Source organism: Notolepis coatsorum (genome assembly GCF_963971535.1).
Source record: "Notolepis coatsorum genome assembly, chromosome: 6".
Classification (NCBI taxonomy): Eukaryota; Metazoa; Chordata; class Actinopteri; order Aulopiformes; family Paralepididae; genus Notolepis; species Notolepis coatsorum.
Genome location: NC_140170.1, coordinates 94,676,373 through 94,701,245, shown reverse-complemented (window position 1 = coordinate 94,701,245; position 24,873 = coordinate 94,676,373). Strand labels below are relative to the sequence as shown.

Genomic DNA, 24,873 nt, shown 5'->3' with positions numbered 1-24,873 from the left:
TGGTCGCGGATGTCCGGATTTGGTACAGTTATAAGGCACTTGGGGCAGAGCTGTTTTTAGGCTGTGACGTAGAGAGGGAGTGTGAAGCGGAATGTGTTCTTCTTTGCATCCTTTGCTGTTTCCTGATTGGATGAAGGGGCCCGGGCGACGCCCACTCTCTATATCACGGATAAAAGAAAGGCCAGCGAGCCTATGGGAGTGCTCGTCTGTCTCCTCCTACAACGTGCTCTAAAGTTGGCCACTTAAACTACTTCCACCCAGCAAACAGACGTTATCAAAATACTGACCACAAAGTATAAGGCAACGAATAAAAAAAAAACTCTTTACCCACTCACACATTTTAGTGCAAGGTGCACCCCACCCTTTTGCATACCACACAAACCCACCCCTGTCCGAAGGGGGTTTATTTTGACAATTCATCGCACAAGTGACGAGCATCACCACTTTCTCCTGTGGACGGGGGTTATCCACAAGTTTTCTCCGTCTGGGATTACGATTTAATAACCGAGCATTTTTTTGTGTCTTTGAAGGCGTTCCGTTTTTAAATTCGCTAGATTTTGTTCTTTGGACTTTGCGAGAGCACCAGATTCTGCCAGAGTATAGTCCATTCGGATTTTCTTGAGTAGCTATGGCTACTTTGCCAGGAAATATGCCTCGAATGATGCGCCCTGGGCCATGCCAAAACTATCCCCGCACTGGATTCCCTCTGGAAGGTAAGCTGATCTATTTTATTTTTACCTAACAATTGTAGGCTATAATACTCGTTGATATAGCCTACATTTTACAGCCGCCCTGCCTGAAATATTTCAAATAAATAACCTTGCGTGTAGGCTAAATAAAATCATGTTTTAGATTTAGAGTGCAAATATAGCAATGTTTTCTGTAGCCTATTCTAAGTTGTTTTTGTTGCTCAGATTGTTGCCAATAGCCTATAGATGCAACATAATATTACAACATTAGCCTAAATTTTAGATGCTTAAATTGACAGATGCACTTGGGCTGCTCCAAGGCTATTCCATTTAGGGTAAAATGTTACCGACGCCATGGCCTGTTCAAAAACAAATTCCTACATTAACCAAATTGTTAATTATTTCCGCTTTCGAGCTGAAACATTGAAGTTGCTTGCTTAATCATATGCGCGGAAAAAAGATCAATTTGTATTTGCATGTATTTATGGGGGCCGTTTTCCCATTACAGCCAGTTCGTGCTCAAGTGCTCTAAACTCAAATGTAGCAAAACCACGTAGCTTGCAAGTTCCTCAGGCTCCAGGATCTGTTCAAGTGTCCTGCTGCTGGGAATGGAAATAATACACACAGCAAAGAGACGGATCAAAGGATCACATCAATATTTGTACAGCATGACTAGGAATAATCAAGGTGGAAAGTGTCTCAGTCTTTAGTGACTCTTGAATGTGAAATTGGATAGTGAAGTGCTCTGTGCCTCTGATACATCCTGTCGCCCAGACTGACTGAATGAAATTGGCCTGATGATCTTCTGAAAAATCTACAAGATGATAATGTGCCTAAACAATATTCCATGAGTATAGGTGACTCAATTGCAGTTGTCATAATTTTTTGTGAAGTAAGGCCCGGTTCTAATTTAGGATTTAGGCCTATTTGAAATAGGGTTTGTAAAATTACAATAGTCATATGTGCACATTTTACGTTAAGCCAAACTGTTGTGATATGCAGGCCTGTCTTTGGAAAGTTAGTATTTCGAGCCCTATAGGAAATGAAATGTTATGATATAGCATAGCTATTTGTGGCATTTTATAATGCAGCCAGTAATGTTGTCACCTCTCTGGTCAATATCCATTAACTGACCACTTTATTTAGGCTTTTCAGGCTATGTGAATGACAGTAGCCATTGCTGAGACTGAGATGTATTGTTTATTGTGGAACAGTGTCAACCCCTCTGGGCCAAGGTCGGGTGAACCAGCTCGGTGGAGTGTTCATCAATGGACGGCCACTGCCAAATCATATCCGACACAAGATAGTAGAGATGGCCCACCACGGCATCCGACCCTGCGTAATCTCGCGACAGCTGCGAGTTTCTCATGGTTGTGTCTCCAAGATTCTCTGCCGGTACCAGGAGACCGGTTCGATTCGTCCTGGGGCTATAGGAGGCAGCAAGCCCAGGGTGAGTGGAGTCAGCGAATGGTTTTTGTTTCACAATATAGCACATTGGCCACCCATGGCCTATAGGCCAATCATCAACCAGACCTGTAGCTGTATAGCCTCATCCGCAGTAGGCAAACTGCATGGGTCTACATTTACATTTAGTCATTTAGGGTCTATTTTGTTCTCTTAAAGAAGGCAACCGATAATAAACATAAAAAAAAGCATTTAACTCAACATTGTCACATTCTTCTCAACAAAAATCCATCCCCAATGGATACACAAATATTAAAATTATTTGTATTGTCCCCCTCTCCCCGCCCTTCGCTGTGTTTTTGCCATTGCACATTTTCAAACCTAAAGCAGGTGGCAACTCCCGACGTTGAGAAGAGGATCGAGGAGTACAAGCGCGAGAACCCCGGGATGTTCAGCTGGGAGATCCGCGATAAGCTGCTGAAGGACGGGGTGTGTGACAGAAGCACAGTTCCTTCAGGTGAGGCTTCATCTGGTAAGCACCTTTTCCTTATTATGGGAGCAGTGTAGATAACGTTCGCCATCAAATGTGTTAATCAAATCAAATCAAATCAAAATATTTTAGCCATATATAGCTTAACTTCACTTATGTTAAAATATCTAGAAATGGAAATATTTATCTTAAATATTAGGGCTTAATTATTAACTCTTAGTTGACCTTTTATTGCCACAGTGAGTTCCATCAGCCGCGTTTTGAGAGCACGGTTTGGGAAGAAAGATGACGAAGATGATTGTGATAAGAAGGATGAAGATGGGGAAAAGAAGACAAAGCACAGTATCGATGGCATCCTCGGTGATAAAGGTATAGTGGACAATGGAAATTATAGGCCTTTATGCATCAACAGCAATAGCCTGATAAGATTATAATATGATTGCGTATTATTATTATATTACGTCATCATCGTTGTCAATAATAATAATAATAATGATCAAAATAATCTATCCATAATGATGATGGTGACGACATAGGCTGCCTAATACTATACTACTACTACTACCAATATTAATATTAATATTAATATAAACATTTAAAAAATCCCTTCGTTCTATTCGTTAAGAGTTTATTTTAATGACAACTCAATTAGCCGTCTAAACTGAAAGCAAATGTTGTAAAATGAGGGCCTGGGAAATTCTCACACATCCAACATAAGCTTTGAACGGCCGTTGAATGCATCATGCTTTTAACTCGGAGCCAGCAGTTATTCATTCACTCAATTATTTATGTGAGCCTTGGCGGAAGGTATTTAGCCGCAGAAAATTAATTTGTGTAACAAATTTCTTTCTCGCTCATTTAACGACCTCTAAACGACAGCTGACAGTTGACCCATTTCACAATCATGTCAGTTAGTGACATATCACCACTTGTCAGTTAAAGCGGAGACAGATCTGTCCATGCACGGGCATATTAGGCGGATGTCATGCACAATGGAGTATCCATATACATTTCAGATGAAACAGATACAAAAAGAATTCAAGGTAGCCAAAATAAAATAAATAAAAAATAAATAAATAAACAAGTTTTATGAATGAAGTGAAACAGCCTATTCCTGCTTTCGGGAATATGCTATTTCACTTAATTCATAAAACCTGTTTATTTTGGTTTTGATATTTTGATTTAGATGTTGATAAGAAAATGCACTTGATTTTATGTATACGCCATCATGTGTCATTGCTGCAATGCATAGCCAACTTTTATTGACAAGTGAGTGGGAAAACGCAGCAGACCTTTTCAAACGATACAAAGCTTCGCCCTTCTGATGATCAAACATGTGTGAATGGGGTTTAGATAACAGTTCACAAAAGCTCTTTTTCTTTAAACGACAGTGCCAAACTTTTTCAAACTTGAAGATGAACTTCACTCGCAAAACCTCCCCTCTATTGACACGTTTCTAAGTGAAGATTCCGAGGTACAAAAGCAAATCCTGGAAAGCAGGGCAGCGAAAGGGGGAATAATATAGGCCCGTCCATTCTCATTCAGAGAGAGAGAGAGAGAGAGAGAGAGAGAGAGAGAGAGAGAGAGAGAGAGAGAGAGAGAGAGAGAGAGAGAGAGAGAGAGAGAGAGAGAGAGAGAGAGAGAGAAAACTTTGGAACAAAGGGCAAGGGTAGACATAAAAGGAAATGAATTATTCAGCACGCCCCGCTGGTAGATAGTTTTGTAATATTATATAATGGTCTGTTTTATGGCATTTGATGGTTCTTTCTTGTATCCATTTGGAGGGTCCCATCGTGTGTGTATGCAGGGGAATGTCACTTTTAGATAAACGACGGCTGGTTAGTACCCCTCTTTCCAAACGCGTTGCCCAATACCTCCCCACCTGATAATTTATGTATATTTTACAATAATAATTAAAAAGTGGGCGGGTCCACTTTAGCGGGAAGATATCAGTTTGAAATGTTGACCCTATCAAAAGGGGAATTAATTCCGCTTTAATCGATGAGTTGTTGTCTATAGTTAAATAGCGTGTTGTTGCATTTGTTATTGATTTTCTAACGTTGACACAAAATAAGATCTTTGATGTTTTTTATTCTGTTTCCATTTTTAGCGCTGCCTCTGTTTAAATCGGGACGAAATCCTAAAAGAGACGCATCCTCCTAACTGTAATGCAGTTTAGGCCGCCATCCGGATGGCATTTAATAATGTTAATACTTATTAGAGTAAGTAATGGAAACGACGCCTGCTGAATATAGGCGTCTGTGTTCGTGCAGGGTGTAATAGCTCGCAGGCTTGGTAAGAAATGTATTTATCCCCAATCAGACCCTCACTCTCCGAGTTTGAAGCGCAGCCCTATTGAAGGGTTTTTAAAGTAGATTAAATGCCTTTTATTTCTTTTGACTTTCATCTCGGAGCGCAATATACTCGCCCCTGGGCACGAAATTCACAAGATCTTTTTTTTTTTGCTTTACTTCTGCAGCTTTTTAGACTGTATTTATTTATCTATTTGTTTATTTGTGTATTTTTAATTCGATTTCTTTTCCTTCTTAAGAGTTTACATCCTAGCTATAATCTGGCTTTATTAGCCTAAACATGTATTTAAAAGGCCAGCCATGTTGCTGTCTCGGATCATGCATTTCGTCCCATGCAATTGTAAAATTGGCATTACAGCTCACATTTCTCACACTACAAAAAAAGCTTACACGAAGCAGAAGAATATGCTTTTCAGGAGACGTTATGTTTCCTCACTGCAGTTCGCCGAGCTCCAGTGCCCTCGCCCGTTCTCTTGCAGGGCGCTGATGGCCGCGCCAATGGGCAACAAATAGGTCAAAAGGTCGCGCGCTCGACAAAAAAAACCCACATCTGCATAAACCTGGACTTCCTTTGGTTTGCGCAAGATTGGTCCGAGAGAAATAAGATTGGAATCCGCTTTGGGTGGGGGGGCATTTGCAGCAACACCGAACCAAGAAACTGCCACGAGCTGGCGACAGGCGATGGACACTTCAGCAAATCGGAGGATTACCTGCAAGGTTCTTAATCTAATCAAACAGAGGCCAGGCGGGATTTGGGAGCATTGGAAGGGATAATGAGAGAGCAGTGGAGAGGTGTTGGGCGTCAGACAATCCAGGACTCACTCCAGGTTTGCCAGGTTAGGTCCTGTGTGCATATTCAATTACATGAGATCTCGATTAATAAACCGATCGTGTTTTCATACAGAAACAAAGCGACACAAAAGAAGATTGTTCTTTTTAGAGATAATATGAAAATCGAGCATAGTCATCAGCTAAATGTGCCCCCCACGTCACCCAACCACACACACACACACACACACACACACACACACACACGCACGCGCACGCGCACGCGCACACACACACACACACACACACACACACACACACATACATACACATACATACATACATACATACATACATACATACATACATACATACATACATACATACATACATACATACATACATACATACATATACATACATAGATACATACATACATACATACATACATACATACATACATACATACATACATACATACATACATACATACATACATACATACATACATACATATACACATACATTGATACATACATACATACATACATACATACATGCATGCATACATACATACATACATACATACATACATACATACATACATACATACATACATACATACATACATACATACATACATACATACATACATACATACATACATACATACATACATAGAGAGTTGGCGAGAGGGGGAGGGAGAGAGAGAGAAAGGGGGAGAGGGTTTGGAAATATAATGTAGCCATATTTCGGGTCTAAAGCCGTGCTGAATGAGAAGGACAGGGGAGTGAAGCGAGGGACCACTTCAAACAAATCCATCTGGAATAGTGTGTGAGAGATTTAGTGAAAGTATGGGGAAGTTATTTAGCTATTAATAACGTTTTTTCCTCAGGCATTGCGAGTGACTCCATCTGCACTCTCTCTCTCCCATCTATTTGGCTGGGTTGAAATTGAGGGAGACCCAAATGTGAGGCAGAGATAACATACCCATCATCAGACCCGCGTTGTGCTTCGCTGCATTAAACTCGGATTAACCTCCGCGGTCCCCGCAGCCACTCAAGACACATTTCAGTGGAATTTACATCGGTATAGCCTATATGTTTCCTATAAAGATGGAGTGCAGGAATTAACTAAAAGGAGCGGCCATAATCGGTAAATAACAACACCAACAACAACAACAACAACAACAACAACAACAACAACAACAACAACAACAACAACAACAACAATAATAATAACAATAATAATAAACTGAGATTTCCATGGCAAATAAAATAGAACGAAACTATCTATAGATGTATACAGAGGGGCTAAACAATATTACTTAAGTTTACAATTTACCTACAGACTATGTAACTGATTTATTCAACAGCATGCAGCCATGCTTTGTTATATAAAGGCTTCATCCAACTGTAAAAATATATTTTCTGTATTTAATTTGACTAAATTAAGCCTAATACGCGCTTGGCTTCTTCCCTGTAATAGTCAGTATAGCAGAATATACAACCGTCTGTGACCGTTTATGAACAACACGTGTTAATGACACGTTCAACAAATAGTGGTCGAGTGGTCGAGTGGTCTTTTCTGCACTTGCACAAGGGTTTGGGTCGATTTGAAACTTCAGGGGGACGTATATCATAATGAAATGGGAAAGGACATTTAAATCTCGAGTATATGTCCAGGCATGTGTGGACTTTGATAGTTGTTGTATCGTTCCGACAGTGACACTCTCAACGCTGTCTATTAATTAAAGTGCCGCTCACCACGTGCCTGCAGTAGCCTATCAGGGCACACTATATGGTTTGATCTCTTGTGGGGCTCGCGAAAAGGAGCACTCTTCTCTCCCCAGCTTCTTGTGGGAAATTCAAAAGTGTACAGAAGAAGACATGGGGATTTCTTGCTCATTTATAAAGACGAGTTTATAATCCTTCATGCTTAATAACTTAAAGGGATTCAACTTCCCCCCTAATTTATAGGGCTACGATTGCACATGGTTAGATAGTAGCATTTCAAGGTTAACATTTCATGCTTGAAAATATCAGAATGCTATATAGGCCCACAGGTTCCCCCCCCCCCCCCCCCCCATATATATTTGTATTTCATTTTTGGATGAAAGGCACAGGTACAATGCACATAAAACATAATTTAAATTCTTTGCCAACCACAAGCATTGGCTTGCCCCTTGCCTCATTTAAAACCCCAAACCAACCACCGTTGACAAAAAATATATATAATAATAATAAAAATAATAATCCCCCCCAACCCACCCCGTCATAGGCCTTTTTTTCAGGCCCACATGTTTCTTGGGATATTAAGAAACAACATTGTGTAAAATAAAATATAAAATCCATGCAATACAAACGTTATTAGACCTCTGGATTTTGTTGCCACCCACCGATTACAATTATTTTGATGAAGAAGACGCAGTTGACCCATACTGTCTACAAACCATTCAAAACCATCTGAAATTATATACAATTGTATTATTTTATTTGTGTCATATAATTTCCCCGTCGATAATTTAATTCAGAGAGGGCCTGTATTCTGTATACACGTGACGGAAGAGCTCGCGACTGGTAGGGGGTCTCAAACCATACGAGACAAATTAAAGAGGAAGTATTGCCCTCCAGGTATCCTGTCACCACCAGGGTGTTTCAGTGTGTCAGTGTGGTGTGTTTCTCTCCTTACTGCCTGTTTTATTCCGCCAATTTTCACCATATAGAACTTTGCGCGACCCTGCAGTGCGCCTCCGGGCTAAGAGGATGTCCATTTTCTTATAGCCCACATTATTGTTTGCACATTTCGATTCTGCGTGTGTGCACGAGCGAACGCGTGTTTTACGCACACACACGCTCACTACACCACCCATGCATGAACACACACGCACGCGCGCGCGCACACACGCACACACACGCAGGCTTCATATTTCACTATTACCAACAGGTGGGATCTGTAATGTAGGTGTAGTAGCATTGTGGTTTTAGTTTGGCTGCCTGAAATATTTTGAATTAACATACTGATAAAAAATTAAATTAAAAAAATTAAATTAAATAATATAAGGGCTGGCAAGGCAGAGAGCGGTTAATTAAATATATACCGTCCGATATCTTAATCTAAACTTGCGCAGGTATAGCCGTGTTTTATTGGGGTCGACTCTCATGTAATTTATCTTGAGTGACGAAAGTAAAATATTTGAGCAGATTTTTACAAAACATAATCTGTTTCTAAAAATGCTACTGGCTTTTATGAAATAGATTTGTTTATGAGAGAGCCTCAAAACTGAATATTCACTTATTCTGGAATTTCATAAACGTGAGCATATATAGGTGTAATTGTGTAGTATAGCCTATATTGTGATGGGGAAATGTGACAGGCTCATATAAATTATTATTTATTGTTGTTGTTATTTAAATTTAAACAGCCATGACATTTGTTAGCAATAATAATGCTTAATTGGTTGGAAAAAGATGAACGAGGCTGACAGCAGTCAGCTGTCCAGAGATCCCCTGTGAGTCCATGACTCGGAAATCATAACCTGACCAGCTTTTCCTTTTCTGAAACTAGCTCGTTGAACTTGTCAGATCTAATTAGGGTGTTAAAGCGCACCAAGTGCATCGCTGGGAAGCAGTAGGCGGCTGGTCAGGGCAGCCAACAAGGCTTTCCAGTCTTTTAGGGAAAGGCGGAGGGGGGGATTCGAGCCGCGTGGTTTGACGGTGATGTTGTTGAATTGGACCGCTGTGGGCTTTTATTTCTAAGCAGGCTTTTTCCGCTCTTACTTCAATTATGGCCATCCAGCGGGCTAAACAGGGCAGCCTGCATGGACTGTAGCCTTGCTTTAATTGGGTATGAAATTAATTACAGCAGACATCTATTAAAGTCTTTTAAGTTTGGCAAAAAATTCCACAGAGTTTAAAGGTATAACAGTGGATTAATGGCTTACAGCTCATATAAAATTTTATTGCATCCCTGTAATTTGTGCTGCCTGTCTAACAGGTGTCAAGTTGTCTTACAATTCTTGAATTAAAAGGAAATGACAAAAATTATTAATTTCAAATCGATTTAGTTAATCTGTTTCTCTATAACTATAATTTTAATTGAAAAATCCATGGATGCATGCTTTTCAAAATATTCAGATGTTTTCAACACTTAGCATTCTCAATAATGTCAAAGTAATTTTACAGTTACAGTTGTCCCAGTAACAATTTTTTTTTTTTTTTTTTTGCGATTTGTGTTTATATATATAAATGTTTCAACATAATTGTGCTGCTTATAAAAAATCCACTCCCTTGTTCGGGAGAAGTGAAAATCCAATCGTCTCAAATTTCTTAATATTTTTTTTTTTTTTAAGAACGCATTTTTGTGTTGATTGAATACCTTTCTTTTTTTATTTTTTTCTTGTATTGGCACAACAGTCCCTGTGATGTCTGACAGCTATACTCCTGCCATTGTTCAGACCAATAGCCACTAGAAAAAGGAGGATAGAAAGAGGAGGGAGGAGAGAAAAGAGCCCTCTGTTATTCCGTGTCTCGAGACTCGGCTACACAGAGCCATTCAGGCCAGTTGATGAACTCCTACGAAAAGTTTATTAAGGGGTTGAAAACAATACGAGCTGGGGCCTTTGGGCTCCCGGCAGACAGTTTATAAACTAGCGGGCCATTGTGCCTCGAAGGCAGATGCATGAATACTTTTCAATAGGGCCTTCAAACTGACACGATCAGGCCGGACAGCAGCAGGTTTTTTAAAGGGAGAGAGAGTGGGTGCTTCTGCTCTCGGCTCCACATCTCTCCGCTTTTCTGCATTAATGTACATCTGCAAGGGGGCGTGGGGGGGGGGGGAGCGAGGCAGTGACTGTCATGGCCATGGTGTTACCCCCCAACCCCCCCACTCCCTTGAGTTTTACACACACATACTTAAGAGCCGTTTAGTTGACTTTATGAAACGGTAAGACTAAGGAAAACATTAGGGTGTATTCTCAGGCAGTACTCTGAGGAAATTACAACTCGCACAAAATATACTTTGGGCATAGAAATATTTTACCTGTGTCTTTGTATACATAGTGAATGAAGGGTCAGTTTACCAGTCACATCATTAGTGAAACCGATTTTCAAGGCCTGTGTGCCGTGAATACACAGGAGGGATGGATTCATGCGATGTGATTTATCCCTGCTTCGACCGGCGCTACATTTCGGATGTTGTAATAGAGCAAATTATTATGATTCGAAGATTCGGCGTGGAGTGTGAAAGTTGGACTTCCTCTTGCTTGTGGTTTACGCTCTATATTTCAAACTCTTCAAATCCCACTGACAGTTTTTATGTTGTTTATGAAAGGGCTGGCAAGGCAGAGAGAATGTCGTCGTCTGCTCTGATCTGCCGTGTTGATTCACTGTTGATTTTCTTTTTCTTTTTTCTTTGAATGGAGCACACTGCTTGTGCACTTCACCACCAAGAACATACATTATCCCTCTGCCTTTCATTAGACAATGGACTGTCACTCTTCCTTCCCTCTTCCCTCCTCTGTCCCTCTCTGGCTCTCTTTTCTCCCTCCCCTCCCTCTTTAGTGGTCTCAGTCTCTGGCTCTGTGCCTCCCGACATCAGAGGGAGTCCAGTGATTTGTGACTCCAGCGACCAGCACTTAATCTCGCTAAAGAGGGGGAGCATCCAGTTCGCAGCTCGACGGGCCCCATAGCCCAAGCCCGCTCTGGCAGGTGTCAACATTAGCAACACAATTGGGTCCCATGCCCAACCCCCCCCCCCCCGTACCCCAAGCGCCACACTGAACCTCAACTATTTGAGAGACCCGTTGAAAAGGAGGGCACATAATAGGGACTGTGGAGGGGGAGGAGAGGAGGGGAGGACAAGGGAGAGATTACACTCTCAGACAGCTATTAGCGGGGATGAGGCTTTTCTAAACAAACAAAAAAAAAGAGAAGGAGACGATCAATACTGTGTTAGTTTACCAAGTGGAGTCATCATCGTGGCTTTGGAGTATTTATTTTTATACCCCATTGTTTTCTTCACTTCTCAGACCGTCTGTGGGCTGTATTGGCAATCCAATTTAGTCTAAGAGGGGGGTTCCTAAGAGGCCTATTTTATTTTTCTGTCGTTTAGTCGCTGGTTTGTTGTGGGCACTTCATTCATGGGTCTGTTGTCGTAAATGAATCCTGGGTGGTGTTAGCGTTAGCGTTACCGATGATAGTGGACAATCACTCACACGGCCCTCATGGGATTGCAGTCCGACGGTCTTCTCCATTAGACAGGAGTGTTGCCCCAATGTAGGAAGCAGAGGAAGTGGGATGGGGATGGGGTTGATTGACACACGGGCTGCTGCTGCTCTATACTTGGGTATCTGTCTTGACAAAAGGGGTAATGTTTTTTTAAAGGCCATTTATTTACCCCTCACTGCTGATCCGTAGCCGTGCGACCGGGAGAGACAGGTGCTCTCAGTGGTGAGGAACCGTTTGAAAGGGTTTAATGAAGAAAAACTAAACTCTAAGAGAGGAAAATCCTACTTAATTGGTTGGTTTGAAATATCATCTTCATGTCCTCCTTCAGACCTCAAGGAAAACAAATGGAAAGAACATACCGTATTATATTTTGATAGATTTCTGGTCAGATCCTTGCCAAAAAGACTCAAGAAGAACTGTAAAGGGATTGGATGGATGGCTCTGGTAGGAACCCTCCTATAAGGATCCAGATGCTGCTAGTTTAGTTTTTATGTGTGCTACTTATTGTTCCATTTGCGGTGGTATGTCAGCTCACAGCCCCTCGAAATATACGTCTTTGTGGAATTGGTGTAAACACAACATTAGCTAAAGCCCTCATAATTGTGCCGCAATAAACAAGCATGTATTGACTCACCCTATTGACCTCCACAGACAATGGTTGTTGTCATTAAGCAGCCATAATAATGTCAGTGAGCAATAAAATGATTCTTAGCATTAAGGGCACTGGACCACTGGTGAGACGCCCCTGAGGGAGACTAAAAACCACTCCATATCCCACCTGCCACTTCCTAATACAAGATAGACTATTGTAATGGGAATTTATAATATAATGTGAGCAAAATAACAATTCTGAGTCCAAAGTTGAATAAAAATTGAGGATAGATTTATTTCCTTACTTGATCATAATAAGGAAATGCTCAGTTAGAAATCAGACCAGTGTAAACAATGGCTGACCACAAAGTGAGACAGAAGTCTCGTTTGAAAACACAGTTAATACACAGTTGATACATGCATATGACGTAGAAGGAGCTGGAAAATCACCAGGAGGGTTGGTTAAAATGACTGTTATGGCTGTCTTACAAGGAAACAGAGCGGTTCCCACAAACTATGTGACTTATGGCCTATATAGCATAGTTTAATACACCCTTGCAAGGATACTGAAAAGGCAAACATGGTTCATAACAATATTGTTTTGGCTGGCTATCGTGTGTGTTTCTTAAAGAGAGACACACACATTACGCTGATCTCAATGTATCAGTCTGATAAATGATAGAACGATATCTCTCAGATCCATAATGACATGATAATATATTCCACGACACTATGTAACCTGTAGCACTCAGACCTTTTGCTTTTCTCAGGCAATGTAAAGTAGAAATACCTGTAGAATACAGAAGAACCCATTTCCAAATTTTCTTTAGATGCAGTATATAACCATGTTATTCCAGAAAGCACATCCCTTCATATTATTTATTGTCCAGCTACTTGAACTGTGTTCATCATTAGTTTCCCATGTAGACCATCTCACAAAAATGCCCCTGCAAATCTGTGTGAACGGTCATGCAAGTTGTCAGTATTTCTTTTTCAAATCTTTTTTACAGCATGTCAGGTCTCACAGATTGCGAGCCAAGTCTGTGGCCTCTTTGATTTCAGCCGATTGAAAGCTTCCAGATAAAAGACAGAACCGTTGTGTATTTATGACCGCATCAGAACGAACACCTGTCTTTTTTAACTGTTCCTGTCGGTTAACACACCATTACCGGTCCGGTTATAATCTGTGTTTTATATGAGAGCATACATTTCATGTCTCCCGTCAGTAGAGAGACCAGTAGTTCTCAGTGTACTCTCTCACGCTTTTAGATGTAGGCTTAGGCTAACATGTTAACTCAGCTTTGGAAGAGATTCCTCTTTGTTTTTCTACCAGTGTTTATTGTTTTGTTCACTATAGTCTTGTGATCAATTATCATCACAGTGGCCATTTTGATTAATCTTGTTTTCATAAAGATCTGTGTGGTCTTTTGTTGTTGTCTGTATACAGTATTTAGACCTTCAGAGTGGCTCAGCATTTAGATTAGTTGTGCAGCTACAGCACTAAGGCAGTATATGGAATCAGCTCAATTGAATTCCATGCCTTTCCGGCATAATCTTAGCAAAATATAAAGACGGACAGTATGATACACTGGCAGAAATAGATCCTTTCTGGCCGATTAAGCCATTGTTATTGTGACAAACGGTCAAATTGAAAGAGCACAGAGATGAGGTTATGAATGCGGTACAGCAGGCCATCTCAGTGGTCATTATGCTCCATGTTAAATTGTATAATGGGCGAGCAGGTCAGACCCTCAGAATTTATTGAAAAAGTTTGTTTCTCCTGATTTGCCTTGCCTGCCAGGGTTGTCAGACGCTGACAGCTGGCACAGATCACGACAGTGTTTCGCATTACCGCAATCCCCTGGTTACCACGGAGCTGCATTAGAAAAGACAAAAAAGCATTTCTGGCTAATTTTATTACAATACAGGAATGGCCCACATAATGTGCGACAGTAATTACGTTTAGCACAGTTTGCCCGTGCTCCCCTCGCGGTGATGAATGAGAGACAGTGACCATGGTCTGCTAGTTTAAAAATCGCCATTAGCTCATGCTACTTAAGGCCTGAACATTGCTCATTTTATGCTCTTGATCTGCTTCGCCACTGCAAACGTCATTTGTTTTAATTGTGCATGTGTTCCCCCCCCCCCCCCCTCACATTCACAAAGACAATAAACACGTTCCCTAAGTGTTGCAAATCAGATTTTTTTTCTTTTTTTTCCCCTTTCCACTAACGTGAAGGCGGTTATCCGACAGCCGGGTGGAACGGTTGTGTCCTAGCGGACCACATAACTTCAAATGCTGTCCTCTATTTTCAACTAATGGGTTTATTTCTGCACCCTGAGTCGTTCTCTCCTTGGGGAAACATGTAGTCCCTTTTCAAAAAGCTTTTTTTTTCTTCCTTCTTTTGCTCCCTGTTACATTGTAACCCCTCAACATGGAGCAGGGATCTGGAGAAATGAGCGCAGAGCGCCGCGGTGCCTCACTGATGTCCCTCAGAGAAAAGCTCTTTACAGGGAATAATCAGTAACTTGTGGAATCAAACAGAAACTCTTTGGTAGTGGGACTGTGTTTACAGCACTTTATAGGCGATTTACTGTCACTGAATTGAGCGTTGTGTATTTTTGAAATTTGATTTTACATGGGGCCCTGAATGTTTATTGAGGGAATTTTCAATCACATTCCAAATTCGCTGTAGTGTATTCATGTGATCTAATTATGGAGAGTCGACTAAGTCTCAGGTGTGGAGTAATGGAGACTGAATTGCTATAGGGGATAGTCCCCGTGGGGCCATTACAAGACTGAATACAGACTAGTGTGATTTTCTATTTCCATTTAGTAAGATACAGACCTGCATAGATTCCTCAGTCGTTGATTGTATATTTTATGGCATTGATTCTCTCATCGTCGTTCCTCAGTTTTCATTGAAGTGTTCCAGCCTCACTATACTTCACAACTATCCTTACACAACTGCTTCTCCAATGTCACACACAACTCCTTCTCAAAAGAACTTCCAGTTCCACAACATTTACTGCCTACCAGCGTTGTCCAGAAAATTAGGAAGCTTCCCTTGGGCACATATAAAAAAGAAAACGTCAGCTGTGCATTCCTATACCGTGCCCAGTAATCTCTCTTTGGCTTTGTTGAGAAAATGATTTGTTCCTCCAGGAGACCTCGGCTCGTAGCCTGTGAGACCTTACTGTTTGATTTCCTGCGTAGGTTTCTGGAGCTTTTGTGTGTGTGTGTGTGTGTGTGTGTGTGTGTGTGGGGGGGGGGTCTCTAGCCGTGGTGCCAGTTGGCAGACAACCCTGTGGGCTTCCTTTCTACTTTCTAGTTGCTCTCCGTTAATTTCATTACTTTCCCTGTGACCTCAATTAGCGGAGACCCGATCCCAGGAAGTGACATTCTGTTTGACTACAGAGGAGATCTGGTGTAAAAGCTCGAGCTTAGCAGGAAGTGAGAGGTGGCCCACGGGGGCCTTCCTAACAAGGTGCGAAGTCTTCTATCTCTGGTTGGAAGACTTTGCGATTTTAGAAGGTTCTGTTCGTCGTGGCTAGTTCAATGTTGTTTATTACTCTTATTACGTTGTGATGCAACTACACAGCGCGTGAAACAAAACACAAACTCAAACTAGAAAACGGAAACACAGAACTGAAGTTGAAAATATAAACTTAACACAGAGAGTTAACACGGAAGTATGAAAAAGAAAAGAAAAAAAACTTGTGGAATAACATTCGGAACAGCCGTTATTTCCCTCCGTGGAAGTGGAGAGCAAACAATCATATTGTCAGTAATATCCTAGTCCCCGCCAGTAGTGATATTAAAGAATCCCACCCTTCAAGCCCTTCATGCTTTTCCCACTCAGAGCAGAGCAGAGGCATGGGGAGTCAATATGTCAGCGTTTATGGATGCCCCGCGGAGCTGCACAGGGCTGTCAGGCCCCTATTCATGCTCTAATGGCCCCCCGAGGAGCCCCGTCTCTCCCCACTGAAAGGGCCGGGAGGCCCAGTGGACGCCCTGTTGTTGGAGGTGAGCGTGCGCTCTCTCTCTGTCTCTCTCTCCGTCTCTCTCTCATGGACGCGCCGCGCCCTCATCCACATGACAAGAGCCATAAAAGAGCATCGCTCCTCGCCCGCTTCTTTCTCTCGCCCGCTCCCCCCTTTCACTTTTCCCCCACCTCAAAGAAAGAAAAGAGGGCTAATTGTTTGTTGTGAGAGCCAAAGATTATAGAGCCTCCCATCTTTCTTCCTTCTCTTGCCTTCGTCGTCCTCTTCTTTTTCTTTTTCTTCTTCTTCGTCTTCTTCTTCAAGAAGCCTTCTCTCCTTTTCTAAAGAATGTGATTCTATCCCAGGGATGAGAGAAAGAAAAGTATTGGAATTTTCTTTCTTTTTTTTCCTGCAGAATGTGTTTGACGTAAAAGAGTATAACTTTGACATTGGCAATGGGTCAAGGTTGTGTATTTGATTATGAGGCTGTAAGGCAGGAAAGACTGCTTTTTGAAAAAGTAAATAGTTTGATTGCCTATTTATTCCCTCTAATCAAGTTAAAGTTCTTTTAAGTTATTGACTGCTGGTTGTTATTATAAGCTATACAACGTTGAAAGGGGAACACCAAATTAAAAATTAAAATATGGTAATTTCCACGGCCTAAGAAAGTTCAATAAGCACTTGTGAACATGAGCTATAGGCTACTCTCATAAAGCCAGAAACCAGATCATTAAGACTTACATTTGTGATGTCGTCAGGTACCTGTAATCCTACAGCTGCTCCATGAGAGGGAGATTTTGTGGACCCATAGAATGTTTGTTCGATTTTTTTATACCCAAATGAGCTTTATTCTACAATAGTGTTCTCAGATCTGAAACTGAGATATATTCGTATACTCATAACATTCACCTCAGTGTCACCTTCACCATCTTTCCTAATTCATTGTATATGGAGCAGCCTCAGACTTTATACCTGATAACTTTTTCACTAATATATTTTGACAATGTTTGACCATAGGAATAACATGAATGATTTCTTAAATTGAGCGTAGTTCCCCATTAAGTTACCCATGGCATGGCTGCTGTATAAGGCTGTGGCTACATCGATCCATTGTGTTCTAACCTTTGGAACTGACGTATATGTTACCACGTGGTAAGCTGTTGTTTCTGCAAAGGCACGATTACTGTACATTAGGTTCTAATTTTAAAATGAACAAACAAACAGTAATACCTTCCGTTAAAATGTCAGTTCAGTGACGGATCAATGCCTTTTATTGCACCACAGGTGTTGTTCATGTCTCTCTTCCCTCTGTTGGAAGAGACTATAGGACACCTGCCCCAGGCCAGCAGTCCCCTGTTAGGCTCAATACAGTGACATTTGTCCAAAACTGAACTAAGCTATATGATCCTATTGTTTTCCAGATATATATGTTTTTTTTTTACTAGCAATACTTGTGGTTTCACATCACATCAAGATTCATTCAGGTTCTGCGAAATGTCACAGCTCAGAGAAGGTCACTAACAACTGGGTGGAAACGATGATGATTCAAATGGATTCTGGCATGTTACCATGTCAAAGGAAATCCTGCACTTGATCATGCCATATGTGGCATGCTCTTGCGCTCTGTATTATTTTGTATGTTGATTTGAATATTTTGCCATCCTCAATATGTCAGTGGTGCATAATAAACACTGTGTTTTCAGTTTGTGAGTTTTGTTTTGGTTTTCACTTGAGGGGATATGACTACAGGAAGGGATTACTTAAAGAGAGTCCTTCACACACAGCCCATTGTGGTTATCGTTGTAGTCTATCTTGTATTGACGGGCTCCTATCTTAGATACATGCCATCGGTAAATGCTTTGAATAACATGGCTCCTTTAACTTTGGCAAGCCCTTTGGGATACACAAGCGAGCGCATTCAAGAGGGACGCCGCGCCATTCTCCGAAAAATGCAAATTGGGAAGTTGTTAGTTATTTGATGTTGCATGCGCAATCCACAAAAACCCCCCTCCCTCCCACCCCCGCCCCCGAAACATCCCTCCACTCCAGTGTTGGAGGTTCAATCGCATGCAGTCCTGAGGACAGGCAGGGCTGTTTATATGCAGGCCTGGAGCAGCAGAGACAGCGTGGAGACAGATGCACGTCACAGATAGCAGATCCCATCTCAGGCGGTGGCGGATGCCTCTTATCACATGCCCCGTTTGCATAATTAGGCCTTTTGATATTCACCCCCTCTGACTGACAAAAAGTATAATTGCAATATCGACTACGACAAAAAGGCGCGCGCAAAATAAACAAGTCAACATAAATAAGGAGAAAAGATGTGGTGTTATTTTTGTCCTGTGGGGGAAAAGGAGTGTGTGCGTGTGTGTGTGTGTGTGTGTGTGTGTGTGTGTGTGTATGTGTGTGCTTGTGTGTGTACTGTATGTGTGTGTGTGTGTGTGTGTGTGTGTGTGTGTGTGTGTGTGTGTGTGTGTGTGTGTGTGTGTGTGTGTGTGTGCTTGTGTGTGTACTGTATGTGTGTGTGTGTGGGGGGGGGGGGGGGGGGGAGCACAGTTTGAAACGAAATCAGTCAGTCAGTCACAGTCAACCGGTGTGACTGGGTGCTCAGAGGCGGGTCCTGTGAATGCCTGCAAAACACAGAGAGCGTGAGGCCTGATTGTAATTATGCTGGAACTAATATGCTTTTCAAAATGAGCCATTATGAGCTAATGCTGCACTGCCAAAGCCCTGTCTGTTTCTGTCCCTCTACACGTTGGGTAGCTTCGCGAAGGTACATATCGTGCCATGCGGTTGTACGGTGTGAGAGACAACGGCCTGTGCATGGCGGCGCGTGCGCGTCGGTTGTTAGACTGATAGTGATGCGCTGGTAAAGCTGAAAGATGAGGGTGAGAGAGAGGGTGCCTCCATCCGATCGGTCACGGAGTCGTCTTTAACATGTACGGTACCATACATGTTTATTCATGGGCGCACATGGGGAGGGGATGTCTATACAACTGATCCACATCCCGTTTCAGATTTTGACCTATATTTCCATTGACTCATACATATTATATCCCCCAGTGAAGCCCATTTCACTTTGCAGTCAGGTGTTGTCTATATTCCTGCCGTTTACTTTGCTAGATGTCTTAGTGTCATGTCGGTTACACCGATACGGGATGCTCTATGTCTTGATAAGACATGATCAGAGATCCAACTGGACACGTCGGTCTCGTGATTTATCGTACGTCTGTATACTTACAGATCACTTTGCTAAATTGTCTGTGTGGACTAGACATCAGTCTGTTTTAAGCGGTATGACCTCACTGCCTCTGGGGTGATGGAAAGGGGCTCCTTCAGGGAGGGGAGATGAGCAAGAGGAGGAGAGAGGTCTGTGGAGCTGGAGGGACAGGACAAGGAGCAGGGGTGGGGGGTTGATGACTATTCCATCTGTTTGCAGCGTGAGTGAGTGAGTGAGTGAGTGAGTGAGTGAGTGAGTGAGTGAGTGAGTGAGTGAGTGAGTGAGTGAGTGAGTGAGTGAGTGAGTGAGTGAGTGAGTGAGTGAGTGAGTGAGTGAGTGAGTGAGTGAGGGGTCAGTAGAGGAGCAGGAGCCTCGCACTGACCCGACCGCCCAGGTCCACAGAAACACTAGACACACCGGCTTATCCACAGGGTGTGAAATCCAATTGGGCCAAACAAAGTGAACCAAATATATTAGCCAGAATACTAATCACAATTAACATAATTCAGAGCAATCACCTCATCGACTGTACTGACAATACAGTACCTCTATGGAGGTGTGGATAAGGTGTGAGCGGTGCACCTAATGTTTATAGCAATAGTGACTCTTCTCAAGCCAGACATGATCCCAAATGTGCTTTTAGTTGGATGTTCTGAAATGGCAACGTCTTCTTTCATAAATAATGAGAATCAATTGGGAAAGTAATTTCCTTGTGTTAATAATGTGTTAATGTTAATTAACACGTTCGTTTTTTGTACACTTTCCTTGCATAGATGTTATTTGGAATGTTAACCGAGCACTTATTTGAACAATGGAAGTCTAAAACCTGGTTAATTCCTATTCATAGCGTCTTTGTTTTTTAATCAATATTAGGTAAAAAGCTCCAGAGGAGCCTGGAGGAGGCTAGGCGGCGGTAATCATGCCCACTGGATGGCACATAATTAGACTCTAATTGGGAGATAAGTGATGAGGCGAGGCATGAGAGCTTTATCAATATCCCCCCCTGAACCTTGGAATGGAATTACAGCATATGAATGGCCTAATCAGAATGTACCTCATTGTTTCAAATAGGAGGACTGTTGGGAAGAATTGACCTCAACAGCCCAGAGGGACGTTGTTTGTTCAATATTATCAGCAACCATTTTGTCCTTTTATCAATGTCGACGTCGAGAAGGATACACGTGTTATTTACATTTTAAAGGCTTTGTTGTCTGGCAAATAGATTGAAAAGTGTCCAGTCTTAACGTCTGTGTGTGTGTGTGCTGGTGCTTAGCAATAGGTATTACATGGGTAGATACCAAAATACTATGGGATGTGAGAGCAAAGGAACGATCATGAGAAAAGGCGTTTATGTCCTGTGTTAAACTATAGTACCTGCAGTCAAAACATGTTTCCGCACCAGGTCCTGTGTGTAAATCTTGTTTTCCTTGTCCGTCAAAGGGTTTCGTGCAGAGCATATAGTGTCCGGACTCAAGCAGTCACAGTAAGTTAACTAGATGCTGCGTCGCAACCAGCAATGAGGAGGACCATGTGTTTAAAAAAAAAAATGTATCCTGTTTCTGTCACAACCCACGGTGGCATGTTAGTCCGGTACACCCGTCGGTTCAATGAATCTTGGCATCCTAATCGCCACATCTTGCCGGCGTAAAGAGATGAGTTTCGCATCTCTGCATCCCCCGTTTGGCACCGGCCGTGTGTGTGTGCCATTTCCCATAAACCCTTGCTCATTACGGGGGAGGGTTGTTGACCTTCAGCCTGGAGCGTGCTTGTGGTTCATGCACACCAGCAGACGCTGCCTGTTCACCGCACACATGGTGCTCTAGGGCTTTACATCACGAGCGACAGAACAAGTCCTTCTGTTTGCTTTCCACCTCACCAGTCATTAGCCTAACAACATGCTAATGATGACATAGATACCACACTTTGACACAAACCCCCTGACACCCCGCCTAATAGTGTTTTATAGTAACGTATAGTGCAACGCGGCACTGAGAAGCTCTCGGACAGCCCGGCACTGAGAAGCTCTCGGACAGCCCGAGTGTGAAGGAAGGAAACACGAGAGAAAGAAAATAATTTCAAGAGAATTCTTTGGTGGCTGGCTGGGCTTAGAAACCCTTGAGTACTCGTCCCTCTGCCCCCCCCCCCCCCCCCCCCTCGCCGCCCCCCCTCTCTCAGCTCCCTGTAGGACAGAGGTGACTTTGGAAAGTGATCTGTGGACTGCTGGTGCCCGTCTCAAGTGTTGTCACGGCGCATTAACCGGGCAGATAGATGTACGCGTCCGTCGTGAAAACCAACAAAGGGATATGTGGTGTGTGTACATATTCAACTTTGTATGTTCAAGGGGTGTTCCACAGCGGAGTGCGCGGAGCCCCCTGTTTCGAGAATCAATCTTTATTAAAAAGGGTAAGACTGAAGAATTTATTTAATGAATGCGGCCTCATGTCCTGCGGCCACGTGTAATCCGCAGAGAATCGTCGAGCGTGAGCTCAGGGGGACAAAAAGATGTTCGTAGAAGACTCATGGAGTGGCCTGTAATGATAGTCTCCATATAATCCCATAATTCCTTGTTTAATTAAACTCCGAAGCCGGCCTTGAGACTCAGCCAGTTCTGTTGCTCTTTTGTTCTCACAGTTGTTATTTGGAGGCTGTTTGGCTTTTCTTTTGTCCACTTGTCGTGTTGGAACATTTCAAGAGGACTGAACTGGAAACTGAGCATATAAGTGGACGTGTGATGTGTTATTTGATTGGAAGTTGTTCGGGCGAGGCAGGCACATAGGTGACCGTTATACGTGTTTGTTTCAATAGGTAGGGGGCCTCTTGTTGGTAGTTAGAAGCTCTCCTCTTCTCCCTCAGTATCTTCCTCTCCTTTTCCTCTCCCACTCTTCCTGGACGGCGCGTGATGCAACCCAGCGAGGCCTAGAGCAACACTGGCACGTCACAGCGCCTTGTCAATGTCTCAATGAGGAAATTATGAAAATATGAATTTTGTGACATGGAACTGAAAAGGGCCATGTCGCTTGAATAGACGTGCAGAGGAGGTGAATATGATGCAATTTTCTAAATTCAGTTCTAATGGTAATGTGCGATGGTAATGTGTATTTGCTGTTGGAAAATTCCCTGTCGGCTTGGATTGTACAGCTTTGTCGCTGTATCTCTATTCCTGGAGCGAAAATGCGGCTTAGTCGAATGCCTAAAAAGTAACGTTAAGATATGTCCTAATTCATTTAATGACACCATATGGAAACACATGGGATTGAATGGTTCTGGTGTGATATTGTGTTGCATTTTGTATACTCGGGCTGTGCTGTTTATGAGCAGTGTGCCCAGGGCCACGGAGAGAGAATAGTGGGGCTAGGAGCAGCAAGGTGTCCTGTGTAGATTAACCCCTCTACCCACCAAACCCTGTGCCCCCCCCCCCCCCCCCCCCTCTGCCCGCGGCCCTCAGCCTTTAACCGCCTCTGGGGGCCTCAGTCAGAAGCAGGATTGTGTATCAGGCTCTTCAGTACTGTATAAATATCCACAGATTAAGATAATATTTGCTCTGTTGTGCTTTGAGAGAGGAGTAGCTGTCATTTGAATCCTCTTCTGCAGGCCCCTCCCCCTCTCTGAGGTGGCTGGCGGGCACCATAGCAACTGAAGCTGGGCTCTGGCCCCCCAAAATACATACTGGGGGGATAGTATTTAATCACTTTCAAACCATATTTCATGTAGTATTCTCTAGGAACACAGACTCAGTTCACATAGAATTATGACTGATTGCTACAGTATCAAATCAACAAATATAAGAAACGCACTGCACATTGTAACATCCCATAATGACCCCAGGTGGGCCTCTGGCCCGTTGGTCCCTTTCCCAGGTAATCGCACGGACGAAGGGTCAGATGTGGACTCGGAGCCGGACCTGCCCCTGAAGAGGAAGCAGAGGCGTAGTCGCACCACCTTCACGGCGGAGCAGCTGGAGGAGCTGGAGAAGGCCTTTGAGAGGACGCATTACCCAGACATCTACACCCGCGAGGAGCTCGCCCAGAGAACCAAGCTCACTGAAGCCAGAGTACAGGTTAGATGTTTACATGGATGAGCACGCACACACACACACACACACACACACACACACACACACACACACACACACACACACACACACACACACACACACACACACACACACACACACACACACACACACACACACACACACACACACATACACACACACACACACACACGCACGCACGCACGCACACACACACACACACACACACACACTCACTCACTCATTCACTCACTCACTCACTCACTCACTCACTCACTCACTCACTCACTCACTCACTCACTCACTCACTCACTCACTCACTCACTCACTCACTCACTCACTCACTCACTCACTCACTCACTCACTCACTCACTCACTCACTCATAAATATACACATGCATGTATGCCTGAGCACCAAGACACATGTTTGCATACAGTACATGCACAAACACAAACACACACACACGTACATATACACTCATAGTAGGGATCTCTACTGTGCAAGCTTTTCTTTACTGAGTTGTATTAAGAGTTTTATTGTTAAAGCTTGTTTTTGCTCAAACGTAAAAGTGGTGCCGATGCTTCTACAAGGCTGGTGCCGGCGGCGAGGCCGACGTGCAGCTGGTGCCAAACATGTCACTGCACGTCGGGCGACACCAACAACGCGTGGGTATGATGGTCGGAGAAAGGAGCCGCGACTGCCCACACAGTAGTATAAGTATAATAAGTATAATTCAGCCTTTAGAGTGGGGATGTGGGAGGGGTTGCTATTGCTGGCCACACCTCAGGCTCTGCCAAGAGAGGTCTGGAGAAATTCACACTATAATAAGTTACTATATAGCTATATAATACATATAGCTATATATATATATATATATATGCTCAATCCACTCTTCCAGGTGGGCTACCATGGAGGTCTAGCAGTTGGTTAATGTTAACACTACCCTCACTAGTTGGCTAGCTTTCAGATGTGGAATTATACTGAATTGTGCAAAGTAATTAGACATCATATGGTTATTATACCACGGCTATGAACCATTGACTATGCTTAGGCTATCCTTCTTCCACTCATTAGTTATTTATTTCTTTGTGAGTAAGATATTACCCATTCACCAAATTCTGGTTACCATGAGCTCAGTTCCTCCCAAGGGGCCG

The 24,873-nt window shown here is 42.8% G+C and overlaps 1 protein-coding gene across 1 annotated transcript in view; it reads left to right on the top strand.

Annotated features, from left to right (window-relative positions):
• Window positions 1-628: 628 nt before the first annotated feature.
• Window positions 629-24,873, top strand: part of pax7a (paired box 7a) — a gene marked incomplete at both ends in the record, with an annotated part of 54,343 nt that continues 30,098 nt past the window's right edge. Inside the window, 5 exons of the mRNA XM_084315684.1 lie at window positions 629-713; window positions 1,904-2,139; window positions 2,481-2,610; window positions 2,824-2,952; window positions 23,543-23,742. Coding sequence (XP_084171810.1) covers window positions 629-713; window positions 1,904-2,139; window positions 2,481-2,610; window positions 2,824-2,952; window positions 23,543-23,742 — 780 coding nt within the window. The remainder of the gene's footprint in view (window positions 714-1,903; window positions 2,140-2,480; window positions 2,611-2,823; window positions 2,953-23,542; window positions 23,743-24,873) is intronic.